General features: G+C 56.6%; 2 protein-coding genes across 9 annotated transcripts; one reads left to right on the plus strand and one right to left on the minus strand.

The window, feature by feature from the left end:
- The first annotated feature begins 3881 nt into the window (after nt 1-3881).
- Nucleotides 3882-14686, plus strand: HAP1 (huntingtin associated protein 1). 8 transcript variants are annotated; one of them, XM_013980964.3, is made up of 12 exons: nt 3882-4368; nt 5364-5443; nt 5838-5954; nt 6081-6241; nt 6435-6537; nt 6616-6682; nt 9258-9388; nt 10024-10098; nt 10397-10531; nt 10666-10757; nt 11071-11109; nt 12296-14686. In XM_013980964.3, the coding sequence occupies exons 1-12, from the start codon at nt 3897-3899 to the stop codon at nt 12735-12737; spliced, it is 1914 nt and encodes a 637-aa protein (XP_013836418.2). In that variant the 5' UTR covers nt 3882-3896; the 3' UTR covers nt 12738-14686. The 8 variants fall into 8 exon arrangements, with proteins under 8 accessions (XP_013836418.2, XP_013836421.2, XP_013836420.2 ...); XM_013980967.3 differs by having other exon boundaries at nt 10397-10459; XM_084984490.1 differs by lacking the exon at nt 3882-4368 and adding an exon at nt 4904-5039.
- Nucleotides 14687-17836: 3150 nt separating this feature from the next.
- Nucleotides 17837-20069, minus strand: GAST (gastrin). Its single transcript, NM_001004036.2, is given in 3 exon segments — nt 17837-18026; nt 18152-18367; nt 20015-20069. Coding segments are annotated over 2 exon segments (315 nt in total). The 5' UTR covers nt 18363-18367; nt 20015-20069; the 3' UTR covers nt 17837-17922.
- Between the last annotated feature and the right edge of the window lie 783 nt (nt 20070-20852).

The raw sequence follows: 20852 nt of genomic DNA on the forward strand, positions 1-20852 counted from the left end.
GACCTATTTGGGCTTCTCTGGTGCGAGAGAGCTGGTTGTGTCTTGGAATGGAGGAAATTGCTCTCTGCTAGGATCCTGGCCTCCCAGTGGAGCCCCTCACACCCCCCTCCTTAAGTCTCTCTCTTCCCCGTCCCAGAAACCAGAAAACAGCAGGAGGAAGGGCCCAGGCCCCCAGGAAACCCCTATGTCCTGGCCCTGGGCTAGGGAGCGGGCTCAGAGAGCTCTGTGCTCCAGTATTCTGGCCGGGGTCCTGGGGGAAGAAGTAAAGGAAGTGGGGGGCACTCCAGCAGGTGGGGGTTTCCACTGTGGGGGCCATTGCCTGGTGCTGGGGAAGTGGGGCCAGGATGCAGAGAAGGGCACCCCTGAGGCCTGCAGGAGATGAGCCGGAGTCCAGGGGAGGTGAGGGGTCCTGGCTGTCCCATATCCAGGGTACCCCTCCCACCCTTGGCCTGCTCCCCAGTTTGATGCAGAAGGTGGTCCTGTGCCTGGCCCTGCCCGGATCCCTGCACTGACCCTCAAAGTCTCTGTCCACGGAGAACCCTGTCCCACGGGGTGTTTTCCAGGTTCAGGCCAGAGGAGGTGGCCTGAGCTGGGTGGGTGTGTGCTGGTGTTGCCCAAGGCTGGGCATCACCATGTCTGTGCCCCAAGTTGATGGCTGTGGTGTGGGGTGTGCCTGGCAGGTCGTGTGCCCCCTATGGTCCTCTCTCTGGTCCAGCAGGGGTCAGAGGGTGTGTACTGGGAGGGAGGGCAGAGAGCTAGGGTCTCTGCTGATCTCTTGGGTGAGAGCAGCAGCAGGAGGACCGAAGGGGAACCACAGACCCAGGCCTGGGTCAGGGACCCCGAACTGGGTCTCTTTCACAGCCCTGGGCAGTGGCAGAAACCCATCAGCCAGGCCACAATGCTTACTGTAGAGACACGGGGGTCTGAGCCCTGGTTTCTCCATCTGTAAAATGGAGACACCATCCCTCCACAGCCTCTTTTGCAGGGTTAGTGACCCTGCAATAGGGAGCCTGGTCGGGGGTGGCGAGGTGAGGTGGTGATCCATGGTCTGGCACTGCCCTCTAGTGGCTGTAGTAAGAGTTGCTGGGCACCAGTGCCTGGACCTAGAGGGTTCTGTCACCTGGCGAGCCTGCAGTCCCCTTCAGCTCTGTCTTCTCCATCCCATTTCCTTCTTCACTGCAAACTTCCCAGGGGCCTTGAGGCTGTTTTCTCAAAGGCAGGGATAATTCAATTCGGCAAATATCTATGCAGCAAAAATTGAACGGTCCCCTACTGATGTCCTGTCCTGTGCTAGGTGTTGGAGCTGCAGAGGTGAGGTGTCTCAGTAAGTTTGTCCAGGACGCTGGTGGCTGATGGGGGAGCCACTCGACAGGGCTTCAAGGCTAAAGCCTCATTATGTCTGGGCCATGCTGATGCCCTGTCACCTCCTGATGTTCTCCAACCTCACTATCCACAGGAAGCCTTGGGGTTGGGTTTTGTCTCCTTAAGACTTTTTGCTGGAGTTCCCATCGTGGCTCAGTGGGTTAAGGACACAATGTAGTCTCGGTGAGGATGTGGGTTCAATCCTTGGCCTCGCTCAGTGGGTTAAGGATCCAGTGTTGCTGCAAGCTTGGACATAGATTGCAGATGTGCCTCGGATCCAGTATTGCCATGGCTGTGGTTTAGCCCCAGCTGCAGCTCTGATTCCATCTCTCACATGGGAACTTCTATTGGCTGCAGGTGCACCCATAAAAAGAAAAAAAAAAAAGAATTTTCGCTGACAGAGAAAGACAAATACCATATGATATCACTTATATGTTGAATCTAAAATATGACACAAATGGACTTATTTACAAAACAGAAACAGACTCACAGACACAGAAAACAAACATCATTAACAAAGGGGAAAGTGTGGGGAAGATATAAATTAACAGATGCAAACTGCTAGATATAAAGTAGATAAACAGGAGTTCCCGTCGTGGCGAGGAACTGTGAGGTTGCGGGTTCAGTCCCTGGCCTTGCTCAGTGGGTTAAGGATCCAGCGTTGCCGTGAGCTGTGGTGTAGGTTGCAGACGCGGCTCGGATCCCGCGTTGCTGTGGCTCTGGCGTAGGCCGGTGGCTACAGCTCCGATTGGATCCCTAGCCTGGGAACCTCCATATGCCTTGGGAGCAGCCCAAGAAATGGCAAAAAGACAAAAAATAAAATAAAATAAAATAAAATAAAATAAAATAGATAAACCGCAAGGTCCTTCTGTATAGTACAGGAACCTATATCCAATACTTTGTATTAACCTATAAAAAAAAGAATATGAAAAATAATATATATGGGCAACTGGATCAGTTTTCTGTACACCAGAATTGAATACAATATTGTAAATCAACTATACTTCAACGAAAACTATTTTGCTGACAAATAAACCATAGAAAACATGCATGCTTTATGTAGTCTTAATGTTCACAGCAGTGTTATTTACATTAGCCAAGATATGGAAGCAAAGTGCCCATCAACAGATGAATGGATAAAGAAGATGTAAAAAATACATATATGGAGATCCCATCGTGGCTCAGTGGTTAACGAATCCGACTAGGAACCATGAGGTTGTGGGTTCGATCCCTGGCCTCGCTCAGTGGGTTAAGGATCCAGTGTTGCCGTGAGCTGTGGTGTAGGTTGCAGACATGGCTCAGATCTGGCGTTGCTGCGGAAAAAGACAAGGGTGACCTGGAATGGAGTATGAATGGGAGAGATGGGCTAGAGATGGATTTCTGGGGGTGGGGATGGCATGGGGGAATGGGAGAATCACAACAATCTAGAAGAGAGAATGAGACCTCCACAGCAGAAGGGCTGACAAGGAGGCAGACATTTAGAAATATTTAGGAGGTAAATCAAGCAGGATTTGGAGATTGACAGTATTCAAGAGGAGGAAAACTGGGACCCCAAGAATGATGCCAAGGCTTTAAAAGAATCAGTGCAGCAGCCATCTCTTTTTGGTTTTGTGGGTTCCTCTGGTCCAAAGGCACAGAAATGGCCCCTGGACCCCTCTGCTGCCCTACAGTTCATTCAGGACCTACTTACGGCGACCCTCATAGGTACCAGGACCTGTGCTGTGCTCTGAGGGACCTGCTTCCCGTGCTGAAGGGGAGTAGCTCTGATCGTGGAGGCAGACACGGTCTGACCACAGTTGCCATCGCGTAAAGGATGCTCTGGCGTGAAGGAGGGCGGGATCCGAGGAGTCTTTACGCGGAGACACCTAAGCGGGGTCTTCCGGAAGAACAGGAGTTTGCCCGCGTGGAAGGAGTCGGGCAGAGCGAATGAAAGCAGAGGTGAAGCATGAGGAAAGGCCATAAGACGAACCAAGAAATAAGAAAGAGGGCTGCCGAGCGAGCGGCTGGAGCGCTGGGGGTATGAAGTCCAGGATCCGTGTGTGACGCGCCAGTCTGGGCAGCGCGTGGAGACCGTCCTGGCGTTTGGATTTATCTCCCAGCCAACGAGGAAAGACACGATACAGCCCCAACTCACAGGTCAGATCCAGGGAAGGTAGCCGAAAAGCCTCGGGCTAGAGCGGAGGGAGGGGGTACCCCCACTTAGGGACCTCAGAGTCCCTGGACCCAAATCCCGGGGAAGCGGCCGCTTTGGGCAAAACCATTCTTAAGAGGTGGAGAGGGGAGAATAGCCTGCCTTGGGAGCCCAAGCCCGTGGAACCAGCTGAAACGTTTACTCGCTTCTTCTCTTCGCCTTTCTCTTACTTTTGCGCTCTCTTTCCGCCCCCATTGGCTCTCTCCCCCGAGCCTCCCCTCGTCTCGGGCACCACCAGTTGCTCCTAGGCCACCCCCCCACGCGTGGTACCGCCCGGCGGGCGCACAGCTAGGCACAGGTTATAAAGGCCGGGCTGCGACAGGCAGCCGACTGCGGACACAAGATGCGCCCGAAAGAGTTGGGGCAGGGATGCGCCGGGCACGGGCCGGGACCCGGGGATCCCGGAGCAGTCACCCCTGCTCCTCCGTCCGCAGCCAATCCCGCTCCACAGCCTTCCACCGAGCCTGAACCCGTCCCTGCGCAGGCACCCGAGGCTGGACAGGGAGCAGGATACGGATCCAGTTGCGTCTCAGGACCCCCGGAAGGCGCTCGCCGGGCCTCCGAGTCTGGATCCAAGGCAGGAGCCCAGCGCACGTCTGCATTCTCCGTCGACCAGGGGAATGCACAGTCCGTGCTCGACAACTCGGACGTGCCGTGGACTCGCTTTATATTCCGAGGACCTTTTGGTTCCCAAGCCAGTGGCTTGGGGACTGGAAAGGCGGCGGGCATCTGGAAGACGCCAGCTGCCTGCATCAGCCGGCGGCCTGAGGTGTCTGGCCCCGAGCGCACCGCCTTTATTCGAGAGTTAGAGGAAGGTAAACTAGGGTCCCCGGGTCCTCAGAGCGGGTGGGACAGCAGCAGGGAGGAGGGGGGCCTCTTCCGGTCCAGGCGCCCCATCCCCTCTGGTGCTCAGTCCCACCTCTCCAGCCACCCTGGAGATGTCACATTCTGCGGTGCCTCTCCGGTCGCCTCTTCCTCTTCTCCTCTCCCCTTCTCTCGTTCCCTGATTTCCTGTCTGTGGGTTGGGTCCCGGGACTCGAACGCTCCCCTCCCACCTCTTCGCGCCTGTTGCTGTGGTAGTTCTGCGCACTCTCAGTGGCCCCCTTCCCGGGCTACCGCAGTGCCAGGAGAGGGGCGGGGGGCTGCGGGAGGGCGCTGCCCGGTGCGCCCTGAGCCTGCGCTTGTCTGCCGCGCCAGCGAACGGGAGGTGGGTGGGCAGAGGGGGTATTTGCCAACCTCTTGGCTGCCGGGGTCAAGATCGCGCTTCCACCTCGACCAATCGTAGGGGTCGAGAGGTGGGCGGAGCCTCAGACAGATGCTGCCTCTCCTCTGCCCTCCCACCCTCTCTTGGGTCGCTGGAGATCTCTGGGTTGGGTCTAGAGGCTCAGGTGTCCCCCACTCCAGTGCTGGAGAAGTCTCCTCCTCACTACACGCAACAAGTGCGGATGGGTGACTGTGCCAGTTTTTGATGACCCATGAGGCTCCAGTGAGCTGGCTAGGGCTGCCTTCTGGGTTAGGGGTGATGAGTCAGTAGGCGCTGTACTTCCGCTAGCTGCCTCCATTCTCCTAGGTTCCAGGGACTGTAGAACTGTAATCTCCCTACCTCATCCAGCCTCTTCCACGAGAAAAAAAAAAAAAAAAAAAAAGGCCCTGGAAGCAGGGAAGGGAGTATTGAGTACTGGGGGCGTGGAGAGGATATTGGGGGCAGAAAGGGGTCTTCTCCCTCATTGCTGATCTTTGCTGTTGAGGGCAGGAGACAGTACTGTGGGGTGGCGTATGCCCCCTGTTTTCTGACCCGTTTCTCTTGCAGCACTGTGTCCCGACCAGCCCCTGCCAGTCAAGAAGATCACCCAAGAAGATGTCAAAGTGATGATGAATTTGCTAGAGGAGGTGTGTGCTCCCTTCTCAACCCGGGACCAGGGCAGAGCCTTACCCAGGCTCCTGTTTTAATCCCATCTTGGCGGGTAGGGAGGAGTCTGTCTGCTTCCATACCTCCCTGAGGGCCAAGCTGGGGGTCCCACTTAGGCAAGACAGGGAGATGTGAGATGTCCAGGCTGGAAGAGCGCTTGGGACCATCTTTTCCCACGAGGGAAACTGAATCAGGTCCTACAGCGGGTTCATCGCAGGCTCTGGTCCAGTACCCTGGAGAACCAGGGGCCAGAGAGGGTTTCCCCTAGTTGCCTAGCTCCCCTCTAACCCCGGAGGACTCCTTAGCCTCTCTCGCCTGTCTGGGAGATCCCAGAAACCAGGAAGGTTTTCCCCATGGATGGGGGTCCCTCTGCAGAGAGAACGGGACCTGAACACTGCAGCTCGCATTGGCCGGTCCCTGGTGAAACAGAACAGTGTTCTGACGGAGGAGAACAGCAAGCTGGAAGCCATGCTGGGCTCGGCCAGGGAGGAGGTACCAGGGCGCCGGGGGGAGGAACCAGGAGGGGGCGTATCTCAGGCCTGCCTCCATCTCACTGTGCCAGGATCTGTGCCTGCCCCTGTCTGCACCCCGACCCCAGGCTCTTCTTCCTCTGGCCAGATTTTACATCTCAGGCACCAGGTGAGCCTGCGGGATGACCTTCTCCAGCTTTACTCGGATTCTGATGAGGAGGAGGAGGAGGAGGAGGAAGGTGAAGAGGAGGAGGAAGAAGAAGAGGAAGAAGAGGAGGAGGAAGATGGGGAGGAAGAAGAAGAGCAGAGGTGAGATCATTCCTACAAAGCTTCGGAGCTGTGCGTGACCTGCTGGTGCATCTGGGTACCCCTTCTCTGAGCCCCGGTTTTCTTGTTCACCATGGAGACACCTTGTACCCGACCACCGCAGGCAGCCCTGGGTGGGCTGCGAACTGGGTGCCCCATGCCCTTGCACCCTGACTCCCATGGCTCCCTCCTCTAGGACCCCTCTGGCAGAGTCAGAGTTGCACTGCTGCCCGCAGCTGGAAGCCCTGCAGGAGCAGCTGAGGCTGCTGGAGGAGGAGAACGAGCAGCTGCGAGAGGAGGTGAGGATGGGGAAAGAGGGCGCGCTGGTGAGCACGGGGTGTTGACTCCCCTGCCACTTCCTCTCTCGCTCCCTCCAGGCCTCCCAGCTCGACGACCTTGAGGAGGAGGAGCAGATGCTCATTCTGGACTGCGTGGAGCAGTTTTGTAGGTGAACTTGTAACTTGGCATAGGGGGCTGTCCTGGGGAATGGAGGGAAGAGCCCAGGATGAGTCTGGAGACTTGGAATTCAAGGCACAGCTCTGGCACTCCCTAGCTGTGTGACCTTGGCCAATTTCCTTGACCTCTCTGAACCTTTATCTTTAGAAGGGGGATGAATGATCTTGGCCCTGCTGACCTCTCCAGGGGGGCAGCTGAGGAAGTGCTTTGTACAGATGCATGGGGGCTCCACTAAGCCCATCTCCTCTTGTTCTTTGGGGAGAGGGAGGGGCTGCTAGAGACCAGGCACCTTGGGCACTGGGCCTGGGACAGTTCAGAGTCACACAGTAGGCAGAGGCTGTGCCTGGAATTTATGAAGACGAGTGAGGCACAGCATTTGTCTCCGAGGAGCTGGGGTCTAGCTGGGGAGATGCAGACTCAAGATGGCAACACTTGAACCCATGCTGTTCCCCTCACCCCAAATCTGCCTTCCCTGCCCCTGGTTGCTTGAATGCCCCTCTCCCCCCAATCCTGGTCCCAGGCCCCTGGAGTCGGAGCGAGTCCCCACGTTCTGTTGCTTCTACCTCCTAGGATGGGCTCACGTCTCTGTCCTCTTGCCCACCCCAGCTGCCTCTAGCCCAGGCCTCCTCTTAACTGCTCTCTCTGCCTCCACTCCTGCCATTCCAGGCCCTCTGCACACAGCCCAAAGGGATTTTGTAAAACCAGATCTGGGAGTTCCCACTGTGGGGTTAAGAACCTGACATAGTGTCCATGAGGATGCAGGTTCCATCCCTTGCCTCGCTCAGTGGGTTAAGGATCTGGTGTTACCACAAGCTGCAGTGTAGGTCATGGATGGAGTTCGGATTCAGTGTTGCTGTGGCTGTGGCATAGGCCTGCAGGTGCAGCTTGTGATTCAACCCTTAGCCTGGAGGAGTTCCCGTCGTGGCGCAGTGGTTAACGAATCCGACTAGGAACCATGAGGTTGCGGGTTCGGTCCCTGCCCTTGCTCAGTGGGTTAACGATCCGGCGTTGCCGTGAGCTGTGGTGTAGTTTGCAGACGAGGCTCAGATACCGCGTTGCTGTGGCTCTGGCGTAGGCCAGTGGCTATAGCTCCGATTCGACCCCTAGCCTGGGAACCTCCATATGCCGCAGGAGCGGCCCAAAGAAATAGCAAAAAAAAAAAAAAAAAAAAAAAAAAAAGTCAACCCTTAGCCTGGAAACTTCCATATGCCTCAGGTGGGGTCTTAAAAAAACAACAGGGAATTCCCATCGTGGTGCAGCAGAAAGAAATCCAACTAGTATGCGTGAGAATGTGGGTTTCATCTCTGGCCTTGCTCAGTGGGTTGGGGATCCGGCCTTGCTGTGAGCTGTGGTGTAGCTTGCAGACTCGGCTTGGATCTGGTGTTGCTGTGGCTATGGTGTAGGTCGGTGGCTGTAGCTCCAATTTAATCCCTAGCTTGGGAACTTCCATAAGCTGCGAGTGCGGCCCTAAAAAAAAAAAATCTGTGGAGTTCCCGTGGTGGCGCAGTGGTTAACGAATCCGACTAGGAACCATGAGGTTGCGGGTTTGATCCCTGCCCTTGCTCAGTGGGTTAAAGATCCGGCGTTGCCGTGAGCTGTGGTGTAGGTTGCAGACGCGGCTCGGATCCCATGTTGCTGTGGCTCTGGCGTAGGCCGGTGGCTGCAGCTCCGATTAGACCCCAGCCTGGGAACCTCCACATGCCGCGAGAGCGGCCCAAGAAATAGCAAAAAGACAAAAAAAAAAAAAAAAAAAAAAAAAAATCTGTTTATGTCACTCCCCTGCCTAAAACACCTCAAAAACTTCCCACTGTCCACATAATAAGCCCCAGCCTCCCTAACCTGTCCACTGCCCCGCCACCCTCTCCTGATGTCCCATAATTGCCTCTGGGTCTCTCCACACCCTGCCTTGGCCCTGCCTTCCCTTCTGCCTGGTGAGCCCCATTTGCCCTGTGGCAGTCTTAGCTTCTCAGATTGTGCCAGGCTGGCCTGGCTGCTGCATCAATGCCCCCGCTGCACCCGTTAGCCGTGCTGCATCCCAGCCTGTGATATGCACGACTGTGATTCTTTTTCCCTGAGTCTCCTCATGAGTCTGGAGCTCAGTGAGGGCTGGGGCTGGTCTTGCTGACTCGCTTACCCTATGTCAGTCAGAAATGTGTACTGAAACTGAAGACCCAGAGTTCCCGTCATGGCTCAGTGGTTAATGAACCCGACTAGTATCCATTAGGATGCGCGTTTGATCCCTGGCCTTGCTCGGTGGGTGAAGGATCTGTAGGTTGCCGACATGGCTTGGATCGGGTATGGCTGTGGTGTAGGCCGGCAGCTGTAGCTCTGATTTGACCCCAGCCTGGGAGCATCCGTATGCTGAGCGTGTGGCCCTAAAAAGACAAAAGACAAAAGACAAAAAAAAAAGAAAAGAAAAGAAAAAGAAGGAAGACTCGAGTGAGGGATGCTAAGCTCTGCGGAACCTTGGGTACTCGGCAGGAGCTGAGGGGCACTGGCGATGGAGGCGTCTGGGAGGCTGAGGGCCTGGGGAGCCAGGGCTGACCTCCGCCCTCCCCCCCAGCGGAGGCCAGCCAGCAGATGGCCGAGCTGTCGGAGGTGCTGGCGCTCCGGATGGAGAACTTTGAGCAGCAGCAGAGGGAGGTCGCCCAGCTGCGGGCCCAGGTGGTGAAGCTGCAGCAGTGCTGCCGGTCGGTGCGTTGGGGCTTGTGTGGGGCTCCCTCCTCTTGCCAGGGCCATGCCCCCTTCCCCCTGCCCCCACCCCATGGCGCTCTCAGCTCAGAGGCCCAAGGCCCCTCTCTGGGTCAGTGTCAGAGTTGGAGGAGACCTCAGAGAGCTCCTTGTCCTGTCCCCTCGTCCCAAGTCAGGGACCGAGCCCAAAGAGGGACACGGGATGGTCCAGGAACCAGGTCACATGACTCCCTCACCTTCTTTGGCTTTATTCCGCGGGACTTCTTTTTTTAAAGAGCGGCCAGAGAGGAGTTCCCGTCATGGCTCAGTGGTAACGAACCCGACTAGTATCCATGAGGAGATGGGTTCAATCCCTGGCCTCGCTCAGTGGATTCAGGATCCAGTGTTGCTGTGAGCTGTGGTGTAGGTTGCAGATGTGGCTCGGATCCTGCATTGCTGTGGCCATGGCATAGGCCAGCAGCGGTAGCTCTGGTTCGACCCCTAGCCTGGGAACCTCCATATGCCGCAGGTGCAGCCCTAAACCAAAAAAAGAGCTGCCAAAGACTCACTGATGTGCCTGGGGAGACGTGCCAGAAGTGGGGGGCGGGGCCCGGGAGTGGGAGGCCTGGGTGGGGGTTCACTGGTCTTGGTCCTTCCAGTATGGGGTGGAGACTGAGAAGTTGCAGCAGCAGCTGGCTTCCGAGAAAGAAATCCAGATGCAGCTCCAGGACGAGGTGAGCCTTCCCCTGAGTTCCCAGCTCAGAGTCCGGCGGGGGCGGGGAACCTGGGACCCTTGGGCTGCCGCCTGACTCCTGAGAGGACAAGCTCTTTGCAGCAGCGATGGGGTCTGTCCTTTCCGTACCCTCAGTCTCTGGCACAGGGCCTGGAAGGTGGCAGTTCATCAGGGTCTGAGTAGAGTGGGGTCCCCCTGTGTGTCATTAGGTGGGTCTGGAGCCTGGGCCTCTTGCCTCTTGGCCCAGGCTCCCCAGTCCCCGGGGAGAGAGTGGGCAGAGCTTGTGGGCCGGTTCCCAGCTGCAGGACCTTCGGGAGAAGTACTCGGAGTGTGGGGGCATGCTGATTGAGGCCCAGGACGAGGTGAGGACACTCCGCCAGCAAGCCCCCGTGTCCACTGGCTCTGTCACCCACTACACGTACACTGTACCTCTGGTGAGGCCCCCCCCGGCTGCCCGCCCCTTACCTCTGTGTGACTTGTGTCTATCTGCTGTCCCTTCCTGTGCTTGGAGGTACAGGTGGGGGGGTCCTGGGGGGCACCTCTGGTAATGTCCCCATCGCTACCCTAGGAGGCGCTTCCTGACTTTCAGGAGACCCTGGCTGAGGAGCTCAGAACGTCTATAAGGAGGATTATCTCAGACCGGGTGTTTTTTATGGAAAGGTGCGCTCTGGGCCCAGAGACCCTTGCCTGCCCTGCCCTCATTCCTGCCTGCCTGGTGGGCAGCAGCCTTTGTGTTAGTGGGAGGGGCTTGCCCGAGCTCTGACCTCTGACCTGCACTCCCCCGCACCCCCGCAGTACCCCTTCTCCTGCCTCATTGGTCCCCGGCCCCTTTCTGTTCAACACCTTTCATCTGGGTACATGTTCTGGGTCCATCATTTCTCTGGGGTTTTTCTGCATGACGGGGCCCCAGGGATTTAGCTCTTTGAGCTTCCCGTTGCCTTGTGACAAGTGTAGGCCCTTTTTTCTATTGAAGGAATTATGAAGTGACTCCAGAGGAGACATCAGACCTGGGGTAAGCTGGCCAGGGCCTCCCTCTTCACCTGCCCTCACCTTTCAGCTTCTAGACAACCACCTGCCTCCTTTGCCTTCGGATCTTGCCCCATAGGGGGCTGTCTGATTTGAGGTGTCACCAAGTGGGGCCAAAGCCATCCCTTCACCTGACCAGGGGCCGAGAGGCGAATGAACCCTGGCCTAGGAGCTGAGGATGGCGGGGACTCAACCCCAGCTTGATCCCTTTACTGGCTGTGTGTCTTTGGGCAAGTCACTTGACCTGTCTGAGCCTTACTAAAATGGATTTGCTTGGGAGTTCCATTGCGGCTCAGCAGGTTAAGAACCCAGCATAGTGTCCATGAGGATGCGGGCCCGATCCCTGGCCTTGCTCAGCAGGTTAAGGATCCGGCATCACTGCAAACTGCAGCATAGGTGAAGATGCAGCAGGGATCCAGTATTGCCTTGGCTGTGGCTGAGGCTATGCCTCAGCTGCAGTTTTTTTTTTTTTTTTTTTTGTCTTTTTGCCATTTCTTGGGCCACTCCAGTGGCATATGGAGGTTCCCAGGCTAGGGGTCGAATCGGAGCTGTAGCCGCCGGCCTACGCCAGAGCCACAGCAACACAAGATCCGAGCCGCGTCTGCAACCTACACCACAGCTCACGGCAACGCCGGATCGTTAACCCACTGAGCAAGGGCAGGGATCGAACCCACAACCTCATGGTTCCTAGTTGGACTCGTTAACCACTGCGCCACGATGGGAACTCCGTCAGCTGCAGTTCTGATTTGACCCCTATCCAGGAACTTTCGTGTGCTGCTGGTGCAGCCGTAAAAAGAAAAAAAAAAGGATTTGTTTGTCTGACAACTAGGTTGTGAGGGTTAAGTAGTAAAGGAGCCGGGCAGGGGGCTGGTCTTCCTGCTGGTCTGTTCTGTGCAGCTGGGTGGCTTTACTAGGGGAAGGCAGGGCTGGTGACCATTCTTTTTGCCAGAGGCATGGGCTCGAGGTTTGAAGCCTTGAGGCTGGTACCCAGCTGCCCCTCCCCGGGCAGGAACAGAACTGGGGAGTAACCATCAGCGTCTGTGTACAGACTGGGGCAGAGGGCAGGACTGCGCCTGAGCGCCAATGGCTGGCGATGTGCCAAGGAGTGAAGGGTGGGGGGGCTCTGGCTTTGGGGGGTGGGTATGGAAAGACTTTGCTGCCTTCCTGCCCAGGTATGAGCTGCGCTACAGTGAGGAGCGAGAGCAGAAGCAGGGCCTCGAGGCCGAGGAGGGGCTGATGCCGGCCGAGGAGTTCGTGCCTGCGGAGGAGTTGGTGCCCGAGGAGGAGGAGCTGGGGGTCACCGAAGAGGCGGTGCCGGCTGAGGAGGGGGTGTCGGAAGAGGCCGAGCTGGTGTCCGAGGAGGCCGAGGCCTGGGAGGAGGTGGAACTGGAGTTGGATGAGGCAACGCGGACGAGCAAGGTGACCTCAGCCCTGGGGGCCGGCGGCTTGGGGCCCTCACACCTGGACATGAAGTATGTCCTCCAGCAGCTGGCCAACTGGCAGGATGCCCATTACAGGCAGCAGCTGAGGCAGAAGATGCTCCAGAAAGGTGAGTGCTCCCATGGGGGCCTCCCTCCAGCCAGTTGGACAAACTGCAGATCGTCAAGCAGATGAAAGGTGAGGGTAGGTGAGCCCCTCAAGTGCTCACTTACCCCACGCTGGCCCTCCCCAGCGTGCTGATTTGCATGGACTTTGCATATCATTTACATAGGCACCTTGGGTCCCCCTTGGTAGGAACTGTGGCCCCGATGCTTACTTATGTGGAATTTGCATAGGATTCTAGATCTCCTCCCTCTTCTCTCCTGGGGCTGGGCTGGGGGTCAGGGGCTGGGACTGCAGCCCCCCACAGCGCCTCAGCTTCCTGTCTCTGCCCCCCCCCCTTCCCCCGTCCCCATCCCACCTCCCTCATCCCCAAGGCTCCCCAACCCTGCAGCAGTGGCAGCAGCAGGCCAACACAAACATGGGGGGCGGGATCGCAGAGCAGCAGCCTGGGGTGCCAACCTAGGACTTTTGGAGGCTGGAGGAGGAAAGGGCCAACCACCCTCCCAGGGCCTGGGAGGAAGAGGGGCCTTCTCGGGCCACCCAGGCCATTGGGACGAAGGCCTCCACCAGCAAGGGCCACCGTCGGACCAGCCCCCTGGGTGAGTCTGAAGGTGGGCTAGGGTCTCCTACAGGGTGATGGGGGTGGGATTAGGGTCTCCTCTCCCCAGCTGGAAACCCCAGAGGTTGGGGAGCAGCACCTGCTGAGCGCAGGCCGTGTGCTGGGCCGTGCGAGCCTTCTCTTCAGGGAGCTCCCAGAGATACCAAAGATGAGTTAGCGACGGAATTGTCTCCTCTAACCCTTGCATCCCTGTAGGTAGGTATTATCCCCATTTGGTGAGGAAACTGAGGTTCAGAGAGGAACGTTCAAGGTCACTGAGCCTGTTTTCTTGATGTCTTCCCCGACTCATCTCTCCCCTCTCACCCTGTCCTGGGTCAGCCATGAAGTTTATAACCTGTTGGCAGCCTCACCATTACATCTGGCCTGCCCTGCCTCTGATGGCCCTTTGGTCCCTGCTGGGTGGCCTCCTCAGGGTCGCCATGTAAGGTTGTACAGGTTGAAAACGGTACAGGGACCTCTGCGGCCAGGCAGTGGACCACCTACGTGACTGCCAGTGGTGGCTGTCTCTGTCCCATACAGCTGACCAGGCCCAGCCCCTGCCTGCTGCCCAGGCCAGGCCTCTGGTCCTCAGACTCCCGGTTCACATCCGCCCCCTTCTCTTCCAGGCTTTGCTGTTTCCCAGCAGCCTGCAGAGGCCCCACAGACAGCCTGAGGGCCCTCCTTCCGCAGCCAGGCCAAGCCCCCCCCCAGACCCTCTTTCCCAGGCTCCGAAACAGGACCCCTGGTCTGTTACCAGCCTACCTTCTGTCCTGATGAACCGGGGCCAGAACTTGGGGCCTCGACCTCTTCTGGGACAGGCTGAAGGAACCCCAACCCTCGTCCTGTGGCTGGTGCAGGAGCTGTGGCTGCTGGGCCTGGATCACATGGTGGCCCAGAGGGTGTAAGAAGCCCCGGGGGAGGCCCACCAGCTACCAGATCCAGCTCTGAGCTGGAGGTGGGGCTGGCCCTGGGCGTAGGAAGCTGTTCTGAGCTCACAAGGTGCCCCCTAATTAAAGTCCTTGCTGACTCTTAGGGACCTGGTCGTCTTCTCTCAGTCTTGGCCCTTTCTCTTCAGTGCTTCACTATCAGCGTTTGTAACTGGAAGGGTCTCTGTGTGGGTGAGGAGTCCCTCTGCCCAAGGGTGGGCCCACCCCCACCCCCACCCCCACCCCCTTGCCTGTGGCCTATGTGTCCGGGCTCCCTTCCAAGGCCCTGTCACTCCGCCACATCCTTCCTCAGTGCCCCTGGTTTCCTTGTTCTAGATGTTTTTCCTTTTCTCACCGTTTACTCATAAGCAGCTGGGCCCTGGGGCTCAGGCCCCTGTCCTTCCTGCCCGGCTCCCCGCAGTGCTTCTTATGCTCCTGTTGCTTGTCAGCCTGTGTCTGTGCTGCTGCAGGAAATAAAGGACCTGTGTGCTACCTGGCCCAGCCTCTGCCATCTTTCTCAGGAGTGTGTGTGTGTGTGTGTGTGTGTGCGCACGTGTGCACGTGTGCACGTGTGCGCACAAAGCTATGGGGAGAGGATGGGCTCCGGGATTGAATGATGTGCCAGGGGCTTTGATTAAATGCATAATCATATCGATTGCCCCAGTGAGGTGGTGAGTGATCTGATAAATAGAGGATGAAACTGACACCCCGGCAGGTGAGGTGACCCTCCCACAAGTCTAACAGCAGGTTGTGGAGCTGGGATTTGAACCCGAGCCCTTGGGCCTCCAGAGCCCATGCTTGGACAGGCCCCCTTTCCTTGATCCTTTCTGCTCCAGGGATCCTGACTCAGTAGCCGGCTGTGAAGGGGGCAGCAGGAATGAGGGTCGCCACGGTCTTGGGTGGAGGTCCCCATTAGCAGACCTACAACAGCATTTGAAAACAGGTAATTTAGGAGTTCCCGTTGTAGCTCAGTGGGTTAAGATCCGGACATAGTGTCACCTGGCAACCGCAAAGACCTCCTTGAGGCAGATGCCGCTTAAGATGATGCTTCTTGGAGTTCCCGTCGTGGCCCAGTGGTGAATGAAGCCGACTAGGAACCATGAAGTTTCGGGTCTGATCCCTGGCCTTGCTCAGTGGGTTAAGGATCCAGCGTGGCCGTGAGCTGTGGTGTAGGTTGCAGACGTGGCTCAGATCTGGCATTGCTGTGGCTCTGGCATAGGCTGGCAGCTACAGCTCTGATTCAACCCCTAGCCTGGGAACCTCCACATGCTGTGGGAGCAGCCTCAGAAAAAAGCAAAAAAAAAAAAAAAAATGATACTACTCAAGATTTGGCCTGCCTCCCTTAAGGGGTTTCTCCACCAAAAACTAACATCGAGTCTTGGCAAAAGCTGACATCAAGTCTTGATACTGTCCCAGACACGAGAAGAAAGGGCTTATTCACCTCCAGTGCTGCAGGACCTAAAGAGCTTGGATAATATGTACCAGCAGGAACCAGGGCAACATATAGAGGAGTGGGTTTCCGTGACTGGCAGACCAGGGAGGGCGAGCTGGAGAAGGGCGGAATGATTGGACAGGGGAGAGTTTCTTGACACGGGAGAGGGGGGTATGCAGCTGTGACTCAGGATTGGATTTCCTGGCAAAGACACCTGGAGCCTAGTGCCTCGCTGAGAAGAATGCCTCGAAGCTTGGACAAAACCATGGTCTGTGGTGACAGAATGGAAGATGCTTGAGCGGCCTCAGCAGAGGTACCGAGGAAGAGATAGATCCAAAGGCTCAGAGAGGTAGGCTTGCTAGAATGGAATGTGGGAATTCCCATCGTGGCGCAGCAGAAACAAATCCGACTAGGAACCATGAGGTTGCGGGTTTGATCCCTGGCCTGCTCAGTGGGTTGAGGATCCGGCGTGGCCGTGAGCTGTGGTGTAGCTTGGATCTGGCATTGCTGTGGCTCCAGCATGAGACACCTAGCCTGGGAACCTCCATATGCCACGAGTGCGGCCCTAAAAGGACAAAAGACAAAAAAAAAAAACACAAAAAATAAAAACTAAAATAGAATGGAATTGTGGTATAAGGTGGGAGTCCACAGATGATTGGGGGTGCTTCAGGCATTATCAGCACCCCGTTTATCACAGTGACAGGGGCTGACCAGTGCAGAATCAGACCTCAGAATCCCCTTGTGGGGGTCTCGCTTCCTGCAGCCCCTTCTAGGACCAACTGTCTTAGGATGTGTTCCACTGGATGCAGACGTGGAGATGAGGATTTGAGCACACAGAGGTGGTGATCCCAGGAAACACTGGTAACAGTTTAAGGATGTGAGACAGAGAAGGGAAGGGATGAAAGATATGGTTGAGCAGGTCACTGTTGGGGGCAACTAGAGCTCAACGCTACTGGGGACCTTGGGGAGTCAGAGTAGCACACACTTCAGTTACCACACCCCAGGGGTGAGGGGGCTGGGGTATTTATCCTCCAGTTCTCATCTGTTATGGACTGAGAGATGCTTCTGGAGGCACTCACTCCTCAGAATTTCCAGCCAGCCTTGCACTCTGAAAGCCCTCGGGTGGAGGGTAGCTTGTGCCTGTGGGAGGAAGGATGCTGTGACAGGCACAAGAGCAGTGAGGGAGTATGGGTGAAGTGCCAAGTGTGTGTGCCGGCTGCTCGCCTATCCCTCTGATAAATATTTACGGGGTACCTCCTGCTCTTGGCACTGGGGATACAGCAGGGAAGAGGGACACGTGGGCCCCACTCTTAACAGAGTTTCCCTTCTAGCTAGGGAGGCAGACAATAAACTGGCAAACAAAACGACTACAGATTGTGAAATGCGTTCTACAGGAAAATGTTATTCTGTGATTACAGACTGCTGGGGGCTGTGTGCGAAGGGTGAGGAGCAGAGAGGGCCGGGCTCTCAGGAAGAGGCATTTCAAAGGAGACCCAAGAGAAAAAGAGGGGCCGGCCATGTTTGTGCCCAGGGAAAAGCATTCCAGGCCCAGGGAACAGGAAGGACAAAGGTTCTGAGCAGGAAAGAGCATGGGGTGTTTGGGTAGCAGAAAGGACGAGGAAGGAGAAAGGAATGTGGTGCCCATGACAGGGATTTCGATGGCAGAGCTAGCTCTTAGGGCTCCAGCAAGTAGCCTAGGTTTTTGTCTTTTTAGGGCTGCACCAGCAGCATATGGAGGTTCCCAGGCTAGGGGTCGAATCGCAGCTGTAGCCTCCAGCCTATGCCAAAGTATAGCAACGCCAGATCTGAGCTGTGTCTGCGACCTACACCACAGCTCACTGCAACGCTGGATCCTTTACCCACTGAGTGGGGTTAAGGGATGGAACCCACATCCTCACGGATGCTAGTCAGATTCGTTTCTGCTGAACCACGACGGGAACTCCAAGGGCCTAGGTTTTATTCTAAGTGCAGTGGGAAGCACTTGATGGTTGAACTTGGAGAGGCATGACCGGGATTCCTCTCTTAGAAGCACAGTCTGGTTGTGACCCCACCATGTATTCTCTCACCCGAACTATAGAGACTTGTTCAATGTTAGGCTCTGGGGACAGTTGGAAGACTTCGTCTCCTGCCTTCAGGGGAGTGCTCAGCCCCCCTCCCACCTCAACCCTGCCTGAACCCCCCCCTCCCCTGCCTCATGACACTTGACACATGTGATCCGTTGGAAGCTAGTTTATTGGGACTTGGCTTTCATGTGGCTGGACTGGGATGGCCTGGGAGGTGGCTGGGCTCTGGAGCTCGGTTCTAGGGACGCTGGTCTCCTTCCTCAGCACTGCGGCGGCCGAAGTCCATCCATCCATATGCTTCTTCTTCCTCCTCCATCCATGGCCCCTGCTTCTTGGCCAGGTCTAAGGGTCAGAGGTGGAAGGGGAGGTGAAGATGGGGGAAGGAGGTCTTGCCTCTGGAGTCTGAGGGCAGGGTCAGCCGGGGGGGCTGGGCAAGGCAAGCAGGGATGGCTGTCAGCAGCTCCTACCTGCCACCAGGTGAGGGGGCCCCTGGAGCCCCAGCTGCCTTCGGTGGTGAGAGGCTGGGCCAAGCCGATCCAGCTCATGTGGCTCTTTGCCCCTGTTGGCTCCTGGTCCTGAGGACGCATCTTGCAGCTGGAAGCCAGGCTTCCAAGAAGCTTCAGAGCAGGCGGCCAGAGCCAGCACCAGGATCAGGACATAGGCGCAGAGTCGCTGCATCTTGACTGCAAAGGAGAGAGGCGACGAGCTTAAAGGTGAGGGCTGTCCAGGTACCAGAAGCAGGGTCAGGACCCTCCCTGCTGACGGGTCTGTAATTCTGTGTGGGTTTGTGACCTGTTCCTCCAGATCCTGCCAGCTCCTCTCTTCCCCCATAAACTCAGGTCTTGCCTCTTTGCTCCCTTCCTACCCCAGTCGTAGGGTAGGAGGAATTTAAATCTCAGATCGCTGCTTTCCAAACCATTCTGCAGAATTTGAGGCCATGTGAGCGGCTCTGCAATGTTTAAGTCTTGCAATGTTAAGTGAACTTTGAAATAGTAATGCCAAGAGGACATGCGCACTCAGCTGCACGCAGTACTTTGAAACCCACCAACACATTCCCCGGGCCAGGGGTGGGGTGTTACCCTGTTTTTGCACAGCCCTCCGAGGGAAGGTTCTCCTGCCATTTTTCCTTAAGGGAGGACTATCCCGTGGTTGTAATTAAGCCGTTAAACCCCCCTCCCTCGCCACTGCCACCATTTGCTGCTCTGTGTCAAGGTGAACCACTTTGGGGCCAACCAGAATACAGAAATTAACGGGATACGCAAACAAATCTACAATTCTATTTTCAGCATTCAACGTGACTGTGTTCTTTCAGCCTCATTGTTCTGATTGGCTTTCCTAGAAATAAATGATAAAAAAAATTGATTTCTAAGAACACATTTGTATTAATAAAATACAGTTTTGTTTTTTTTTTGTCTTTTCTTGAGCCGCTCCGGCGGCATATGGAGGTTCCCAGGCTTGGGGTCGAATCGGAGCTGTAGCCACCGGCCTACGCCAGAGCCACAGCAACACGGAATCCGAGCCGCGTCTGCGACCTACACCACAGCTCATGGCAACGCCGGATCCTTAACCCACTGAGCACGGCCAGGGATTGAACCTGCAACCTCATGGTTCCTAGTCAGATTCATTAACCACTGCGCCACGACGGGAACTCCCAATAAAATACTGTTTTTATCTGTAGTCTCTGTTAGGTTTCCTTTGGGAGAGTTCTGCTGCCAAGATAACAAAGTTGAAAAATCAGTGACCTCGAGCTATAGTGTCCAAAATGGTAGGTAGCCCCCAGTCATACGCGGCTCTTCATATTCCAATTAATGAAAATTAAAGGATTCCTCCATGGCCCTAGCTGCATTCCCAGTGCACGCGTGGCTGGTGGATGCCATGTTGGACAGTGAGGATATGGAATATTACCACCGTCATGGAAAGTTCCATTAGACAGTGCTGGTCTAGCAAAGAGCTCGTGAGGGGTCCAGAAGCCCTGGGTTCCAGTTCTAACCCTGCCCAATTTGTGTGACTTTAGGCAAGTCACATCTCCCCCTGGGCCTCAGTTTTCTCACCGGAGAGATGGGAGAATAGCCCTTGTCCTCACCTCGCAGGGCTGGGGTGAGCATGGAGTCAGAGGGTCCGGGCGGGGCCCTGGTTGAGACAGCAGGGCAGCTCAAAGGCAAGGCTGGGGATGGTAGCGTAGGTCCTAGAGTTGAGACCTAACCCGGCTCTGGGCCAAGGGAAGGGTCCCAGCCCTGGAGACGCTGCGGCATGAGCCTGGTAACTTGATGAGGGCAGGGGTCCCCTCAACCCACGTCCCGGCCTCTCCCCTCCCTTCCGGGTGCTCTCACCTGCAGAGCTGGGAGGCAGGTGTGCTGCTGTTGGCCTGGTGCCTCAGTTCTCCATTCTGCTGGGTGCTCCAGCCCTGATTTATAGCGCCCTCAGGGCCCCTCCCAAGCCCTCCGCCCCCAGGACACCAGGCTCCCCATTGCCGTGGAGGGGGGATGGCACAGGGACCTCACCCTGCCCCACCCTCTCATTTATCACTCATCCGGATGTGGGGGAAGGGAAGGGGGTGGGAGGTAAACTCCGCGGGTGAAGGGCAGGAGCAGGGCTGGGGGCCAGTTCTTCAGCTGGGCTTGAGGGCAGGCGGGAGACAGACTCCTTGGGGTCAGGAACAGAACCCCCACCATGTCCCCGGGGGTCAGAGACCTGGTGATCAGATCCTTGGGCCATATCCTATTTGGATGGACTAAGTGAGATATTCAGACGAAGCTCATTTCGCATGCATCCTGCTGATGTTTGCAGAGCAGGGAGGGTGTGAATATGGAGAGACACATTGATCCCCTGTCTGCTGGCCGGGCTCTGCAAACAGGATGTGTCACAGTTATCGGGAGCAACGGGCTGTGGTCTGATGGGCCCACGCTCTCTGCCTGGCGACGGCATCTGATTACCTCTGAACCCCCTTCACCTCCCTTACCTGGAAAATCCTGAGCGCTCCCCCCGCCCCACCACACCGTGCCCTCCGCCCTGGGCTGGACTCAGCCTGCAGCTCCCTCCATCTCTCAGATCTGCCCTTCCTCCCCGAGCCCTGGCACCCTCCCCCTCCCTGGCCTCAGAGCCAGGTCCTTGAGCCTCTTGCACTTCGAGGCTCCCTCATTTTGTTTTCAAAGCAAGACAGTAAGTCTC

This window comes from Sus scrofa, chromosome 12, assembly GCF_054392235.1.
Source record: "Sus scrofa isolate SSC_HxYL_T2T_F1_AM1 chromosome 12, Sscrofa_HxYL_maternal_Yorkshire_Landrace_v2.0, whole genome shotgun sequence".
Classification (NCBI taxonomy): Eukaryota; Metazoa; Chordata; class Mammalia; order Artiodactyla; family Suidae; genus Sus; species Sus scrofa.